Below are 19168 nucleotides of genomic sequence, written 5' to 3' on the forward strand. Positions count from 1 at the left end.
TGTTTTCTTTGTTGAGAGTTCTTCCTCCTAGTCATTCTGTCGAGGAATGATTGAGCAAATGAACAGAGTCCAATATATCAAGAACAACCAAAACAAAATGTGCCCTAGAACAAATCTGAAGTGGTCGGAAGCTACCACAGATACATAAACCAAGCCTAGGTGATCCAAAACAATTTAAAAAGGGGGGGGGGCGAGATTATAATCTCTCAGGGTGGACAAAGCAGGGTGATCTTCCTGTTCCTGATTGATCTTTGGTCTCTGTGTTAGAAGACACTATATCCCAAAATTGCAAAGAAATCAGAACTTATGTATATATATCAAAATAAAATTGAATAGACTGAAAAACGGGCTACTATGGGCCATAAATCTATAATACGGAGATGTAAAAAAAAGGTTAAAAAGCGATTTAAAACCATAAGTTGAGAAATAAGAATCTATTTGAAATGGTAACAGGGGAAAAAAAAGAAGAAAAAGAAAAGAAACAAAAAAGAGATGTAGTATTTTAGCCTGAAGTATGAATGAGTCATGAGGCAACACCTAGAGCTCCCTATACTATTTTCCCTTGTTGCTGGAGTTTTACAGTCCCGTGGGAAATAAGCGTTTCGTTCCCCTGTTCTTCCAGTCTGTCTTCTGGGGGAGGGGTCTGAAGGTTGCCTTCTCAGGCTTTTTGCCTGGGTGGCGTTGCCCCACCCCTTGTCACGGGGATGGGCTTAATGTGAACAGGTCCTCCATGTGCCTTTTGTTCCCTGGCGACTTTCTGCTTCTCTTTAAAAGGCAAACATGGTCATGCGTGAATCTCTGGCCCAGAGCTGCAAGGTCATGTTCCCCTTTCTTCAGTAAATCCTCCAGGTCAAACCGTCTCCATTTCTGTGTGTACGAAACTCCACAGACTAGTGCTATTCGTGCCTGCGGCACCTCTCCTGGGGGAGTTCAGGGAACCGTGAGTGTCTCTGCACTTTGTGACTTTGCAATTGCGATCAGCCATGGGCTCGCATGGGCACCCTCTTCCACGGCTCCCAGCTCATGGCTGGGGCTGCCCCAGTGTCCTTTCATGGGCCACACCGCCCTGAGAGCTGTGGCCCTGTCATGGGTGCAAGCCGTTCCCTGGGATGTTCAACAGCCTGCACCTTCTAGCCTTTCTCAGGGTGCTCAGACAGAGAGTGGACTCCCCACCGGCCTGGCTCGTGGTTTGTGGTGACCGGAGCTGAGAGTCCCTTCTAGACTCTTTGACCATAACCAGTCTCCCCACTCCACTGCTTGGGCACTCTGTCCATTCAGGCTCCCCCATTCTTTCCGAGTCTCCTGGAATCCTGAGAGCACAATGATCCACCTAGAATTCTGCCCTCTTCCCCCCCGAGCCCATTTCAGGAAGGATGTCTCTCACTGGAGCAGATTTCCAAGGGTCTCCATTTTTTGCTCCGGTGTTATGTCACTGTCTAGTGCCTGGTTTATGGACACTCCCACCCCCTCCATTCATCTTCTGACATTTCCCCGGAAGAGTCAAGATTCCACACTCCCTACCTTGCAAAAGTAGTCATTTTTTTGCTTGTAGAGATCCAGATAAAGCTTCTTACATCTCAGGTTGAATTCATGAGTGTTCAGACTGGTTTGATAGATAGCCAGCTAAATTCGAGGGACCAGATGAAACCAGGTCCCCCACTCTGCTGCTATCGTGCCCCCCTCGGATCGATTACTTTCTAACTTGCATCCTTGCCTCAGCATTTTGTGTGAAAAATGTGTTTCAATTTGTTTTGCTGTAGTTTTATTCATACTGCCGTGGAGTACTCTTTCATATGAACAGGCCAGATTTACACATTTTACTGTCGATGGGCATTCGAATTTGTCCAGGTTTTGTTAATACCAATGACGCTACTGTGGAGTGATCTTATATGCGTGTCTTGGGGCAGGTGACCGAATATTGTCCTAGGTAATACTGCATCTAGGGAAGTGAGTGTGGGTCAGCATCACTAGATAAGGCCACACTATTATCAAAGCAATTTGAGTGTGTAAGCCTGGGAGTGACTGGGGCCCGGGATGCAAAGCATTCATAGCAGGTCTGTGACTCCCTCCCTCTTCAGGACCCCGCAGTGCAGTGTCCTTGCCAGCTCTCCCTCTAAGTCTCCGATGGAAGCGAACTGGCCTGGGAGTAAGTGAGAAAATTCAAATGTAAGAATGTTTGTAGCAGGAAGTAGTTTATCTCTCTAGGCCGAACATGATTAATGAAGCTGGAAGTACAGATCTAGCAGAAACAGCTACAAACCACCCATCAGCTTCCTTCCATTTTTCTGTAGTGATTATTTTAACTATCCTGGTAAAGTCAAAACCATTTGGAACTTAAATGCAAAGGCTGATTAAAAAAAGACAATTTTTAAAATTGTGAGTACCTCATTAAAATCTAATGGGCATTAAGGAGGGCACGTGTTGTGATGAGTGCTGGGTGTTACATGCAACTAGTAGATCATTGAACACTACATCAAAAGTAATGGTGAACTGCATGTTGGCTAATTGAACACAATAATAATAAAAAACCCTATCAATATTAACTGGTCAGTGTTCTAGACGATACGAGATTTTATTTTCCCTTAGCGGTATTGGAAGTTTTATAGAGGGCATACGGGTGGCTCAGTTGGTTAAGCGACTGCCTTCAGCTCAGGGCATGATCCTGGAGTCCTGGGATCAAGTCCCGCATCGGGGTCCCTGCTTGGCAGGGAGTCTGCTTCCCCCTCTGATCTTCCCCCTCTCATGCTCTCTCTCTCTTTCTCGTTCTCTCTCCCTCAAATAAATAAATAAAATCTAAAAAGAAAAAAGTGGTTTGGTAGAATTTGGTTGCTCTCCTTTATATTCATGATAAAGATAAGAATGTGCCTAATAATAAGGTTTGTAATCCATATACTGGCTATGAATGAAATTAAATTAAGAATTTATTCACATATTTACATTTAAATTTAAGTAACTGAAGGGACTCTTATCTATTTACATGTAAAATTTGGGCAGTTATGACAAAAAAATGTTCGGTGTTTTGTAAAACATCTGGGACGTTCACAGATGAGACGAAGGTAGCTGGGGGGGGGGGAGGGATTTGTCCTCTGTGAAATACGTGAAAAAACAAAAGAGACAGATGAGGTCTCCTCTGGCGTTGTCCTTGATCTTCATTCTCCCTGAGGACTGTCACCTCTGGACCGCTCAGCGAGACGGCTAATTAACAGTGTGGGGCGTCTGCTCCTCAGAGACGTCAGCCAGGGAAACACATGTGCTTCTCAGTGTCAGCCCAGCCACAGCCGAGGGTCACAGCACCCTCTCCTGTGCTCATGAGGGTCTCACTGTCACCAGGCAGGTCATTACATTCGGGAAACCATAGTGAGAGTTCGCTATTGCCTTCATCTCCTACGTCCTAGAGGCAACGTGCACATCTCTGTCCACCTGAAGACACGTGAAGTCATCGTGAGAAAGCGTCCTTTTATTTAGGAAAAATCGGTGGATAAGCCAGTGCTGGTGTAGCCAACCTTTGCATTTACTGCATACAACTGATTCTGCATGTCCCAGTGCCAGTCCCAGTACTGTGTGTAGGCAGTGACTTGGAAAGGAGGTAGGGAACTAGCTAGAACCCGCGGAGAAGGTGAACAAAGGTGAGTGAAATGGAACTCGGTCTCTGTGCTGCTTTAGGAATTGGTAGTTTCTTTTCAGCTGCAATTGTAAAAGCTATATTTGTTCGCATATATGGTCCGTTATCTAAAGAAACAGACAGTGGAGGTTCACCAAATACAAGAACTACATTAAATTGTTCATTATAGACTCCATTGAGTCGTTCCCAGACATTTCATTCTACTCTAGTACATTCATTATACCTGTGCATGAACATGTGGAAAATAATTTAAATATGCATATTTAGTGGTAATAACATATGCCCTTCAGTAATAGAATAAGAGAGTATGCATATGTGTGACAGTATTAGACTCCATGCTTCCCCGCTTTCCCATTGATCCTTGTTGTCTGTGAAATTTGATAATGTTTGTTCTCTAGGCATAAAACACATTCTCACTATTTATTATTTCCTAATCTTCATTTTCTCCCTTATGCATTACCAAATTATCTAAAATATTGTGGAATTTTAAATATGCTATGTTGTAAATACAACAGGGGAGTTCTATGTTGTGACTATTGTGTCGGTGCTTCTCTGTTTGGACACTGGGCTCCATCCTTGTCTCCTCGCACGGGATCGGGAATGGACTCTTGCGTGATGCTCTTGGTGTCCTGCTCAGACCCTCTTTCCCTAGCTGCTGCTCCGGTCCTTGCCCGATGTGTTAGGAATACGGGCTGCAGGGTTCACAGCCATTCCCTTCTCAGAGATTGGCCCTCAGCTGAAGGGGAGCCACTGTGCCAGGGGATCTCAGGAACACGGTGGGGGCAGCTCACAGCCAGTGACAGGCTCGTGGGGTAGACAAAGGCTGCCAATGCCCAGGCAGGACGAAATCTGCTGCAATTCATGCTCCAGAGCTGGGCTGTCCAATACGGGAGTAAGTAGCCACGGGAAGCCATTTACATTTAAATTAATTAGCATTAAATAAAATACAAAATTCAGTTTCTCAGCGAGGACGTTTTAAATGCGCAGGTGGTGACATGTGGATAGCGGCTCCGGTATCAGACAGCGAGGACGCGGGTTTCCACCAGCACCGATGGCTGCTTGTGTGGGAGAGTCCTGTCCCGCTTCTTAGGGGATCAGGCTCGGGCCATAGTCCACCTGAGCCCACATCCTTGCTTAGCAACGTTCTCTGCTCTGTTTTGTTCCCTCATCCCCTTTATCCTGAGAGCATTCCCTGAACAAACCACATGCAGGGGAAATCCTACTTGATCCTCTTCTCCCGTGGAACCTGCTGGAAAGCACTGTCCATGTTCATTAGACCTGTCATTTCCCGTGTTGTGACAGCTGCATTCCCCTCATCAGCTCCTCCTGCATTGTCCTCGGGGGCTGTTCTGGTAGATCTGGGTCAGCTCAGACCTAGGACACGGTCACATTATTAAAGCAATAGCGACTCATTCCTACCACTGCCAACACTCTTTCAGGATCATTCAGGAACTGGGTAGGGCAGGGTTTGTATGTCAAATATATCCTTGACTGTTATATACTTGAAATATCTTCAACACAGACATTTTCTTGAGATCTTTGGCCTTTAAAATGTGTAGTACACACGGAGCATCCGGTTTTGTGGAAACATGTATTCTTCCACTATAATCAGTGGGCTTATCTGTCAGCATTGAACACTTATGATAATGGCTCTTAACTTCTTTCATTTGATGTCTGTTCTCTTAATTATTATAAAATTGTGTTCTTGTGAGATGTCATTTCCTATTATATTCTTTTTTATGGTAATCATTACATAGAAATCCATCTTTTTTTGTGGAATCTATTTTTTATTTTACCTAATAACTTTTTTCCCATAGAACACTACCTGTGCTTTTTTGAAGTATTAATTTTTCTTTATGCAAAGTAATAATTTATGTGTGGATTTGTAACTGCATTTCCCTGTACCACATCCTATCATGATAGTTACTAGGGACACCATTCTGTGCTCCTTACCTAGCATGAGTGTGTTTCATATTTCCAGCCAGAATTACTTACATAGTTTTTCTTAGAGTAATCAATGTCTCTTGCTGCATTCAGACTTTTGACGCTTACCTACACATAGATGATGGTTCTTAATCTAATTACACAATCCGCAGAAAGAGATGAAATGGAATTTCTCATTAACCTCAGTGCAAACATTCTTTGTCTCACAAGATTGCACTCTGAGGCGGGGCACACAGGTTGGAGAGGGACAGATGCCCGGGATGGGAGGAGGAAGGAACAACGTGACCCAGGTCACAGAACATGCCCTTGAGGCTCGATGGGAGAAGCCAATGCACAGCCTGGTCTTTCCCATACGCAGTGTCACTAAAGGATAACAGTTTTCCTGAATGTAATGAGAAAAAATAAAAGTAATATGGTAGACTATGACATGAGTATTTCAGTTCCCTCCCAGGGTGCTCCCCAGGAAGGCACTGGAACAATTGTAACATGCAGAGACAGTCACATTCTTTTTTCTCTCTTGATGGGCAGCTGCTTTTCTGATATTATTTCTCAACTTAAAATCATATCAATTTTCATACCGGTGAGATAGGTAGTCATTCAACATTCCTTTAGATATATATATATACACACATACACACATATATACAATCTTTTTGAAAAATTTTATCTTATTTTAATTCAATTAATTAACATATACTATATTATTGATTTCAGAGGTAGAGGTCAGTGATTCACCAGTCTTATACAATACGCAGTGCTCATTACATCACGTGCCCTCCTTAATGTCCAGCAACCCTCAGTTTGTTTCCTACAGTTAAGAGGCTCTTACTGTTTGTCTCCCTCTCTCATTTCATCTTCTCTTATTTTTCCCTCCCTTTCCCTATGATCCTATCTTGTTTTTTAAATTCCACATATGAGTGAAATCATACGATAGTTGTCTTTCTCTGGCTGACTTATTTTTCTTAGCATAATACCCTCTAGTTCCATCCACATTGTTGGAAATGGTAAGATTTCATTTTTTTTTGATGGCTGAGTAATATTCCGTTGCATATAATATACCTCTTCTTTACCCATTCGTCTGTCATTGGACAGGTGGGCTCTTTCCATAGTTTGCCTATTGTGGACATTGCTGCTATAAACATTGGGGTGCAGGCGCCCCTTCAGATCACTACATTTGTATCTCTGGGGTAAATACCCAGTAGTGCAATTGCTGGGTCCTAGGGTAGCTCCATTTTTAACTTCTTGAGGAACCTCCATACTGTTTTCCAGAGTGGCTGCACCAGCTTGCATTCCCACCAACAGTGTAAGAGGATTCCACTTTCTTCACATCCTCTGCAACATTTGTTATTTCCCGACTTGTTAATATTAGCCATTCAGACTGGTACGCGGTGCTAATACACTCATATATAATCTTGTAAAGCAGCAAATCATTTGCAGAAGTTCATTTTATCAGGGTTTTCTCTTTCCTAACCTATCTTCTTAGTCCTAATTGAGATGATAATATTAAAATATATCATTATTCTATTCTAACGGTACGTGATGGGATTCATTTTTCTCTTGGATGAGTTACCTTCCTTCACCATGGCGAGTGCTACCATTCTTAGGTATATTTATTTTTTATTTTTATTTTTTTTGAGATTTTATTTATCTGCTTGAGAGAGAGTGAGAGAGAGCACATGAGCGTGGGGGGGGGGTGCAGAGGGAGAGGAAAAAGCAGAGTCCGCATTGAGCAGGGACAAAACATGGGGCCTGACCCCAGGACCCTGAGATCATGGCCTGAGCTGAAGGCAGACACTGAACTGACTGAGCCCCCCAGGCGCCCCTCTCAGGCACATTTAAACATGCCAGCAATTTATTATCAGATAAATGTATGTGCATGTGTGCAGGAGATGGAACCATGATTTGGTTTTTTTCTCTTCTGAGCAGGTGTGACTCGGGGGATACACCCTGCTGTACACATTTAGACGGTCTCAAATACTTTTATATATTAATTCTATCAAGAAATTTTTTGTGTATAGCTTTTTTTGTGTGGATATCCCTGAATACATCTTTATAGGAAATCAAAGGAGGTATAACATAGTGTGAATTACTACATTCTTTATTGGGGTTTTATGGACATTTATTTTATGCCAGTTTTGTACCATTTCTTTCTCCCATCAGTGGGTCCAGAATCAAACCCAACTCTGATTTTAAAAGTCTTAGAAGAACTAAAAATGTAGTGTATGCCTAACCATTTGACCAGGATAGAGCTGGAACACTCATTCTCTGACGTCCGTTTGGTTGGGACAGAACCGTGCTTCTTCAGGGCTAAGCAGCTGGGTGACAATGGTCGTCAGACTCACCTGAGAGCCGGCCATGTGTTGGGTCCAGGGTCACTAACCTTTGAAGAGAGCTTCCAGAAATGTGATAATTAGCCCGATGTCGACAGGTGTCTAAGATTTTGTATAATACCCAAATATCCTTTTCTTTATGCCTTTCCTTGTACTAATTTAAGGTGTTCTTTATAATGCTTTGACCGGTCTTTGCTTTGAGAATATATCTGTCTTTAGCTCTAAGTTATTATCTACTTAATTATTGTATCATAGGAAGTGATGTAAAGCATTATATTTTGTACATAGATTACACAATTGGATAAGTCTCGAAAATGTTTATTGTGATTAGAATGTTGACAGGGAATAATCCTACCTCTTTCAGGAATTTTAAAACTCTAGCTGGTAATGTGTGAAATAGAAATCTGCAGAACGAAAAGGAAAGTGTTGGCCACTGGATTTTAGAGTTCTGATTCTACTTATGAATTACCAATGAATTTTCAGAGTTAAAAAATAAATTGGTAAATTGATAAATTGGTACAGTAATTTTAAACATGTTTAGGAAAAAGTGAAGCACTGTATTTAGATGGTGCTGTGTTTAGGTTCTCCCACATGGAGTATTTAATTGTTCTGTTACCACACAAATTACAAAGGGATATCTTTTAGAAATATATGAGAGAGTCAATTCTGCTAAAATTTTATATGCAGAACTAGTAGTGATATTTTGAATGCGATTGAATTCTGTGTATAAGTACATTCTAGGTCTTAAATTCCTGCATCTGAATGTATTTTTGAGATTATGTTGTATTATATTCTATTGTATGTGAGGCGTGTGCAAATCTAATTGTGTAGAATCATGAGATACGTATTTACAATAATGTCTCTCCCTCTGTCTGCATCTCCTTCTGATTCTTTCTGATGGCTCTCCCTCTTTTCCCCTCATTTACATTCTCTCTAAAATGTATGTACATATTTATAGTACTTTAAGTCTTGTTAAGCTCAGACTGAAAGACCTTTTGTATCTATGATGCAAACACAAGGGCCATTGTTTCATTTTTCTTATATAAATATTAAATGATTTACTTTTGGTGATTATGTGGACCTATCATGATATAAACTATGTCAATATAACTGAGTACATCACTTATTCAAACAGTTACTGAGAAAACCCCATCGCCATGTCTTGTAACATGATAGATCCACTCTGCCCCCTGCCAACTGTTTCTTTTTTAAAAACATTTCTTTTAAAACTTGCTAAATGCTTGGTCCTGACAGGAAACATGTGCTAACAGACGATGGAACAGAAAAATGGCAGTTCTTTCACTGGGTTTGTCCTGCTGGGTTTCTCAGACCGGCCTCAGCTGGAGCTCGTCCTCTTCGTGGTTCTTCTGATCTTCTATCTGTTCACTCTGCTGGGAAACACCACCATCATTGCCTTGTCCCACCTGGACCCCCATCTTCAGACTCCCATGTACTTTTTCCTCTCCAACCTGAGCTTTCTGGACCTGTGCTACACAACAAGCATTGTCCCACAGCTCCTGGTTCATCTCAGGGGAGCAGACAAGTCTATCTCCTTTGGCGGCTGTGTGGCTCAGATGTTTGTTTCTCTAGGGTTGGGATCGACAGAATGCATTCTCTTAGGAGTCATGGCATTTGACCGCTATGCAGCCATCTGCAGGCCCCTGCACTACACAGTGGTCATGCACCCCCGTCTCTGTGCCCTCATGGCTTCCGCATCGTGGTTCATTGGTTTTGCCAACTCCTCACTGGAGACAGTGCTCACCTTCCTTTTACCATTTTGTGGGAGAAATAAAATAGACCATTTCCTTTGCGAGGTCCCCCCACTGCTCAAGCTTGCTTGTGTTGACACCACTGTGAATGAGTCTGTGCTCTTCTTTGTCGGTGTAATGATTCTCCTCATCCCTGTGGCCTTAATCACGGTCTCCTATGGTCGGATTGTCAGGGCAGTCTTAAGAATAAAGTCATCTGCAGGGCAGAGGAAAGCGTTTGGGACATGTGGGTCCCACATCACGGTGGTCTCCCTGTTCTATGGCACGGCCATCTACGCTTACCTCCAGCCCAGCAACAACTACTCCCAGGATCAGGGCAAGTTCGTTTCTCTGTTCTACACCATCGTCACCCCCATGGTCAACCCCGTCATATATACACTGCGGAACAAGGATGTGACGGGAGCAATGAAGAAGGTGCTTTGCAGGGGCCATGACTCCAGATGACTGGGAGGAAGACCCTGTAATGGGAAACTTTCACTGCCAGAGCTTCTAAGATGATTGTGTCTTCCTCATGACACCCAGAATCTCCCCTGACATGTCTCAAGGGAATTCCCTCACCTGACGCTTTAATGTGGGCGCTCACAATCTAAGTCCAGGGACTCCTGCCGCCTCCGGAGATGCTCACTGGTGACCCTAGAGCACCTGCATCATGTCGTTATTATAAAAAGCTCCACAGGTTTTTCTTAACCATCCCCCCCAACCATTTGGGAACACTATTCCAATTCTACTTGCAAGTAGACATCCACCCACATACTATATAGGCATAGGGAGAATAAGAATAGGAACCAAAAAAACGCTACAAGAAATATTAACATTTTAACATTTTCTGGCAGTTGTTGGAGACATATCACTTACTCTTATATTTTGTGACTGTGGCTCTATTAGGAGGTCCATCGGTGGACTGTATCACAGCGTTTTCATAGAAGTAGGTGGGCAACTGTGGGAAAAACAAACTTTTAGCTCGAAGAAAAACCTTCTAACATCAATCCTGATAAATCCATTCAAATTTCAGGCCCCAGTGTGATGTCACCAGTGTGACAGTGGTTTTATGTAGCCTTCTGTCACAGAAGGAGGAGGGTGTGATGTTTACCTGCCTGTGACATTGGGAGCTTCAGCTGGTGATACATGAAGTGGTGCTTACGTGTAATTTTGTGCGAGGTAGGAGAAGCACCGATGTGAGGTCCACAAGTTGGTTATGCAGCTTGCAAACCATCCTCTTCATTAAAAATGACTTTTGAGGACATTATCATATCTGGACAGTATATGACCCAAATCCTATTTTATATTCTATTCATTTTCACTACAATAATGCAGCAAAAGTTTCAAGGGTAAAATACATTTCGATACTGTCTTCATACCATTTTATAAATTCTTTGATTGAGGCATCAACTGATCAATGCTTTTTTTTTTTTTAAGATTATATTTATTTGACAGAAAGAGGACACAAGCAGGGGGTGCAGGAGAGGGAGAAGCAGGCTCCTGGCCTAGCAGGGAGCCTGACGCAGATCTCAGTCTCAGGATGCTGGGATCATGACCTGAGCCAAAGGCAGACACTTAATGACTGAGCCACCCAGGCACCCCCGATCAATGCTTTTCTATCTCACATCTGCCAAAGGCCCCATACAATTTTGAATGCAGGAACATATTATAAAAATGCATTTTAAAAAACCCGACCAAAAAAGAGAATTACAGACCAATATCCTGATGAACATGGATGCAAAAATTCTCCCCAAAATACTGGCCAATAGGACCCAACAATACATTAAAAGGATTATTCACCACGGCCAAGTGCGATTTATTCCTAGATTGCAAGGTTGTTCAATATCCAGAAATCAATCAATATGATCACTACATTAATAAAATAAAAGAAAAGAACTATATGATCTTCTCAATTGATGCAGAAAAAGCACTGGTCAAAGTATAGCATCATTTCTTGATTACAACTCTTCACAGTGCAGGGGTGGAGGGAACACTCCTCAAAATCATAAAATCCATCTATGAAAAGCTCACAGAGAGTATCATTCTCAATGGGGAAAAACAGAGCTTTCCCTCTAAGGTCAGGAACATGGCAGGGATGCCCACTGTCCTCACTGTTGCTCATCGTAGTACTGGAAGTCCTAGCCTCAGCAATCAGACGACAAAAAGAAATAAAAGGCATCAGAATCATTAAAGAAGTCAAACTCTCACTCTTCACAGATGACATGATATTCTATGTGGAAAATCCAAAAGACTCCACCTCAAAACTGTTAGAATTCATACAGGAATTCAGCAGTTGGCTATTGTGGCAGGATATAAAATCAATGCATGGAAGTCAGTTGCATTTCTATACACTAACAATGAGACTGAAGAAAGAGAAATTAAGGAGTCGATCCCATTTACAATTGCACCCAAAACTATAATATAGCTAGGAATAAACCTAACCAAGGAGGCAAAGTATCTGTACTAAGAAAACCATAGAACACTAATGAAAGAAATTGAGGAAGACACAAAGAAATGGAAAAACATTCCATACTCAGGGATTGGAAGAACAAATATTGTGAAAATGTCTATGCTGCCCAGAGCAATCTGTACATTCAATGCCATCCTGATCAAAATACCATCAACTGTTTCCCAGAGCTGGAACAAATACTCCTTAAGTCTGTATGGAATCAGAAAAGACCCTGAATAGCCAAAGAAATGTTGAAACAGAAAACCAAAACTGGTGGCATCACAATGCCAGACTTCAAGCTCTATTACAAAGCTGTAATCCTCAAGACAGCATAGTACTGGCACAAAAACAGACGCATAGATCAGTGGAACAGAATAGAGAACCCAGAAATGGACCCTCAACTCTATGGTCAACTAATTTTCAACAAAGCAGGAAAGACTATCCAGTGGAAAAAAGACAGTCTCTTCAACAAATGGTGTTGGGAAAATTGGACAGCCATGTGGAGATGAATAAACTGGACCATTTTCTTATACCATACACAAAACTAGACTCAAAATGGGTGAAAGACCTAAATGTGAGACAGAAATCCATTTAAATCCTAGAAGAGAACATAGGCAGTAACCTCTTTGCCATCTGCCACAGCAACTTCTTGCTAGACACGTCTCCAAAGGAAAGGGAAACAAAGGCAAAATGAACTATTGGGACTTCATCAAGAAAAAATCTTTTGCACAGCAGGAAACAGTCCCCGGAACGTAAAGACAATCAATAGAATGGGAGAAAATGTTTGCAAATGTCTTATCAGATAAAGCGCTAGTATCCAAAATCTATAAAGAACTTATCAAACTTAACACCCAGAAAACAAATAATCCAATCAAGAAAGGGACAGAAGACATGAACAGACATTTATCCAAAGAGTACATACAAATGGCCATCAGACACATGAAAAAATGCTCAACGTCACTCGGCATCAGGGAAACACAAATCAAAACCACAGTGAGATGCCACCTCACACCAGTCAGAATGGCTAAAATTAACAAGTCAGAAAACGACAGATGCTGCTGAGGATGTGAAGAAAGGGTAAACCTCTTCCACTCTTGGTGGGAATGCAAACAGGTGCAGCCACTCTGGAAAACAGTATGGAGATTCCTCAAAAACTTGAAAATAGAGCTACTCTATGACCCAGCAATTGCTCTACTAGGTATTTGCCCCAAAGGTACAAATGTAGTGACCCTATAAACATGCACCCCAATGTTTATAGCAGCAGTGTCCACAATCGAAAAACTATGGAAAGAGCCCAGATATCCATTGACAGATGACTGAATAAAGAAGAGGTGGTATATATATACAATGAAATACGACTCAGCCATCAAAACAATGAAACCTTGCCATTTGCGATGACGTGGGTTGAACTAGACGGTGTTATGCTAAGCTAAATAAGTCAATCAGAGAAAGGCAATTATCATATGATCTCACTGATATGTGGAATTTAAGAAACAAAACAGAGGATCATGGGGAAAAGAGGAAAAATAAAACAAGATGAAATCAGAGAGGGAGACAAACCATGAGACACACTTAATCATACTGAGAGTTGCTGAAGGGAGGGGGTGGGGGATGAGGTAACTGCGGGATGGGCATTAAGGAGGGCATGTGATGGAATGAGCACTGGGCATTATAAACAACTGATGAATCACTGACCTCTACCTCTGAAACTAATAATACATTATATGTTAACTGATTGAATTTAAATTAAAAAAAATTTTTTTTAAAAAGAACCAGCTCTCAGTGTCCTTGATTCGTCCTACTGTTTTCTTTTTGTTTCTACATCTTTTATTTCTGCTCTAACCTTTATTATTTCCCTTCTCCTCCTGGGTTTAGGCTTTTTTTGGTGTTCTTTTTCCAGCTCCTTTTGGTGCGAGGTTAGGTTGTTGTTTGAGACTTCTCATGTTTCTTGAGGAAGGCCTGCACTGCTATATACTTCCCTCTTAGGACCGCCTTTGAGGCATTCCCCATGTTTTGAACCATCCTGTTTTCCTTTTCATTTGCATCCATGTATTTTTAAATTTCCTCTTTAATTTCCTGGCTAATGCATTCATTCTGCAGTGGATAGTCTTTAACCTCCATGTATTTGTGGTCTTTCCAGATTTTTTCTTGTGGTTGACTTCAAGCTTCATTGTGCTGTGGTCTGAAAATAAGCATGGTATGATCTCAACCTTTTTGTACTTGTGGAGGGCTGGTCTGTGACCCAGTACGCGATCTACCCTGGAGAATGTTCCATGTGCACTCGAAAATAATGTGTGCTCTGCTGCTTTAGGATGAAGTGCTCTGAATATATCTGTGACGTCCATCTGGTCCAGCGTGTCATTCAAAGCCCTTGTTTCCTTGTTGATCTTCTGCTTAGACGATCTGTCCATTGCTGTAAGTGGAGTGTTAAAGTCCCCTCCTCTTATTGTATTATTATCAATGAGTTTCTTTATATTTATGATTAATTGATTAATATTCTCGGGTGCTCCCAAATTGGGAACATAAATATTTACAGAGGTTAGATCTTCTTGATGGATAGACACCTTAATTATAATATAACACCCTACGTTATCTGTTACAGTCTCTGTTTTAAAATCTGGTTTGTCTGTTATAAGGATGGCTACTCCAGCTTTCTTTTGATGTCCATTAACATGATAGATGGTCCTCCATCCCCTCACTTTCAATCCACAGGTGTCTTTAGGTGTAAGATGAGTGTCTTGTAGGTTACATATAGATGGATCTTGCTTTTTTATCCATTCTGATACCCTTTGTCTTTGGATTGGAGCATTTAGTCCATTAATGTATTCAGAGTAATTATTGAAAGATACGAATTTGATGCCATTGTGTTACCTGTAGAGTTGGTGTTTCTGGTGATGTTCTCTGGTCCTTTCTAGTCGTTGTTGTTTTTGGTCTTTTTTTGTTTCTCCACTCAAAGAGTCCCCCTTAAAATTTCTTGCAGGGCTAATTTAGTGGTCGCCAACTCCTTTTGTTTTTGTTTGTCCCAGAAACTCTTTATCTCGCCTCTATTCTGAATGACAGCCTTGCTGGATAAAGAATTCTTGGCCATATTTTTCTCATTCAGCACATTGACTATTTCCTTCCACTTCTTTCTGGCCTGCCATGTTTCTGTGGACAGACTTGCTGCGAACCTGATCTGTCCGTCTTCCCTTGTAGGTTATGGACTTTTTTCCCCCTTGATGCTTTCGGTATTTTTTCCTCGTCTGTGTATAAAAATTTGATTTATTGAATTACATTATTGGCTGGATTTATTTTACACATTGTGAATGGAATTAAATCTATGAAGTCTTTAAGAAGGGTAAGTTCTTCTAATTAAGTAGCCATTTCTGAAGATAGCTTTAACTCTTCTGAGAATGAAGTTGTTCAGTTTTTCTACCTTTGTCTTTAGTCTCAGTGAAGCATCCTGGACATTTCTAATGATTGCGTTACTTGGAATCGTCATGATCGATGGGATGCCACGATCAGTTGTCAAAGCCTTTCTCAGGAGCCTCCCTCCCCCTGCCCGATTCTGTGATAGCAGGTCACAAACAGTGATTTCCATATATTTTTAAGTCCCCACTTAAAGCATTTCAAAACATTGAAGCAGGTTTGCAAGATTCCTTTTGGAAAACTTTATTAATTTTTCTATGGAAATGAGAACTGTGTTTTAATGTATTTAAATGGAGCGTGTTGGCTCACGATGTGTCATATTTAGCATGAAATCAACCTCTCTCAGGTTTCACTGCTCTTCTTGGAAAGACCATTCTATACATCCCAGAGAATGTTTCTGCTCATATGCCACCATAACATGTTACAGTCTGGCTTGCATGTAGATTGGAGTAACATACATATTAATATGTTATCACACACAGATCTGCACGTGCACAAAGCACAGACTCCACCTGCAATCTCTTGGAGGTCAATTTCTTAACCCTTCTGTGAGATGAAGAGTAGAAGAAAATATATTTCCTGTAGTGTCTCCTACTTAGAGATGACAGGCTTGCAAATGACGTATTTCCAATGTTTTCTGAAATATGTACAAATGTGCCCAACTGTATGTGGTGACACTTTATTCCTACAGGTGACCCTTAAAAGAAAAAACAATTAATTATGTGGAGGAGGTGGGAATATCTGCTACTGATAGAATCTCGCCCCACTCAAGAGCTCCTGGGGACAAACGATACTGCTTTTGTCATTTTTAGACTAAAACATTTAACAGAGATCTATGGACCGTTTCATCCAACGGCAGCAGAATACACATTCTTATCAAGCACGCCAGGAAGTTTGTCCACGAGAATTTACAAAACAAGTCTTAGCAATTTAAGAAGATCGAATTCATGTAAGTATCTTCTTTTGATCACAATGGTATGAGACTGAAAATCCTAATCAAAGGAAAGCTGAAACATTTCTACATAGGAAAAATTAAATAACACCCCCTACAACAAAAACAATGGGTCAAAGAGGACATTGAAGGGAAATCAAGAAATACCTTGAAAAAATGAAAATACAAACACTACTTACTAAAATTTATGGGATGCTGCAAAAGCAATCTAAGGGGAAAGCTTACCACAATAAAAGCCCACATTAGCAAAAGAATTCTCAAATAAATCTGACAATTGTCAACTAGGTCAGACCCTTTCACTAGTGTGAAATGCAGATTATCAGCTAGTGTTTATAAAAAATTTAGACAAGAGAATTTTCTGATGGGCCCTAGGTAGGCTCTAGAATGCAATACATTCTCGGTAGATTTTCTATAGTTGACTGATTTCCAAGCCAACAAATTAATAATAAAAAAATACAGTTAACTTCTTTAAAACAAACAAACAAATAAATAGCCTAACTTTACTCCCTTAAGAACTAGTAAAATACGAAGCTCAAAGTTAGCAGAAGGAAGGAAAGAACAAAGATCAGAACAGAAATATATGAATTAGAGACCAGAAAAACAATAGTGAATCCACCTGGAAGGAAGAGGACACCAGAACTCACTGTACAATGCTCTTTGATTGAGGTCTTCAAAGGAAAGCCAGGTAAAGTGCATTCTCGTTGGCTAAATATCACGGGTATCCAAAACGGTTTGGATTCTACCAGTTCAGTACACTGGAACCAAGTCACATAGATCATGTGGAATATAAAGCCCGACGGAGTGAAAGGAACCCAAATCTTAATGTATTTAGTATCACAGTATATGTTAATATCTAGCTTATTTCAAACGTTTTAAAAGTAAATGATTTGAGGTACAACAAGCATACAGAGCATGGAAGTAACGTCACTGTCAAGTTTGATGAATTTTCACACATTGTGTACCTTCTATAAATAGCATCCAGATCCAGAATTAGAATATAAGCAGAACCCCGGAATTCCCCTCCCCCATTTCCCCTTCCAATCACGACTCCCGAGAGAATCCATTGTTCTGACTTCCAATACCTGTGGTTTCCTTGGGCCTGGTTTTGTGTTTTACGTGAATAAAGAGTACATCCGGTATAATTAGATTTGAACCGTAGTAACCATTTAGATTCTGGTTTCTTTCACTCAACGTTGCGTTTGTGAGAATCATTCGTGTTGTTTGTACTTCGAATTTGTGGACTCTCATTATTGTGAAGGATTCCAAGACATGGTATTTCATAGTTTATTTTCACATCATCTTCAAACCATATTCTCCCCTCTAGAAGGTTCAGCTCCATGGGGACAGGGGTGTTTGTCTGGATTGCTGATAGATCTCAAGTCCCTAGAACAGGGCCTCGTTCAGAGCAGGTGCTTTCCGAGGACCTGCTGAAGTGTGTGAAAGCTGGCTTCGCGTCCCCAGCAGTCCCCCGCGCCCCAGCGCTCAGCCCCGCAAGCCCCGCGTTAGCTCCCTCGCGAGTCCGCGCTTGCCCGCAGCAGTCTCCTCAGTGCCCCCTTGACCTCCTTGTTCCTCAGAGTGTAAATGAGGGGATTCAGCAGGGGAGTCACCAGAGTGTAGAAGAGCGCGATGCTTTTGTTCACATCCTGCGAGTAACTGGAGGGGGGCTGGAGGTACATGGAGATGAGCGTGCCGAAGAAGACGACCACCACCACCAGGTGCGCGCAGCACGTGCCGAAGGCCTTGCGCCTCCCCCGGGCCGACGTGATCGTCAGGACGGCCCGCGCGATGCGGCCGTAGGACACTACGATGAGCGACAGCGGCACCACGAGGAAGAAGACGCTGACCGTGAAGAGCTCAGCCTCGTTGACGGAGGTGTTGGCGCAGGCCAGCTTCAGCATCGCCGGCACTTCGCAGAAGAAATGGTCCACCCGGTGTCTCCCGCACAGCGGCAGCGTCATGGTCAGGGCTGTCTGCAGCGCCGAGTTGCCGAAGCCCGTGAGCCAAGCCGTCAGCACCAGCCGCAGGCAGAGCTGCGGGTGCACCACTGCCAGGTAGTGCAGGGGGCGGCACACGGCCGCGTAGCGGTCATAGGCCATGACGGCCAGGAGCACACACTCCACGCCCCCCAGCCCCAGGGCGATGAGGAGCTGGGTCACGCAGCCACCATAGCTGATGGTCTTGTCCCGCCCCTGGAGGTTGGCCAGCGTCTGGGGGACGGTGCAGGTGGTCAGACAAAGGTCCATGAAAGAGAGGTTGGAGAGGAAGAAATACATGGGGGTGTGCAGGCGAGGGTCCGTCCGAGACAGAAGTATAATCGTGCCGTTGCCGAGAAAGCTCAAGAAGTAGACGATCAGGATGACCACAAAGAGAGGCGTCTCCAGCTGAGGCCTGTTGGAGAAGCCCAGGAGGAGGAATCCTGAGAAGGTGCTGTCATTAGCTCTCTCCCCTGCACTCCGCCTGCGCAAGAAGGGGGACTCCATTGTGTTCTAGTGCATGTCCCGTCCACCTCTGTTCTCCTAGAGCCCACGGCTAGAGTCCGGTTGGGAGCCGGAGAGGTTTGCACAGTGTCTTCCTTGTTGGTGAGAAAGGGGGTGACAAATGGCCACTGGACAGAAGCATCTTCCGTGTTTCAGGCACTGCCCAAAAGGTCTATGCATTTTCTCCCAGGGAGTCTCTGAGGTTGGCACATTCATGATCTCTGCTGAACAGATGAGG

At 42.5% G+C, this 19168-nt stretch overlaps 1 protein-coding gene and 1 pseudogene across 1 annotated transcript; one reads left to right on the forward strand and one right to left on the reverse strand.

Moving 5' to 3' along the window:
* The first annotated feature begins 9155 nt into the window (after positions 1-9155).
* LOC125283525 (putative olfactory receptor 2B8) lies at positions 9156-10109 on the forward strand (annotated as a pseudogene).
* Positions 10110-17955: 7846 nt separating this feature from the next.
* LOC113264211 (putative olfactory receptor 2B8) lies at positions 17956-18933 on the reverse strand. Its single transcript, XM_026511125.4, has one exon. It carries the CDS (start codon positions 18931-18933, stop codon positions 17956-17958), a length of 978 nt encoding a protein of 325 aa, XP_026366910.2.
* Between the last annotated feature and the right edge of the window lie 235 nt (positions 18934-19168).

The sequence above is a fragment of the Ursus arctos genome, unplaced genomic scaffold (assembly GCF_023065955.2).
Source record: "Ursus arctos isolate Adak ecotype North America unplaced genomic scaffold, UrsArc2.0 scaffold_31, whole genome shotgun sequence".
Lineage (NCBI taxonomy): Eukaryota > Metazoa > Chordata > Mammalia > Carnivora > Ursidae > Ursus > Ursus arctos.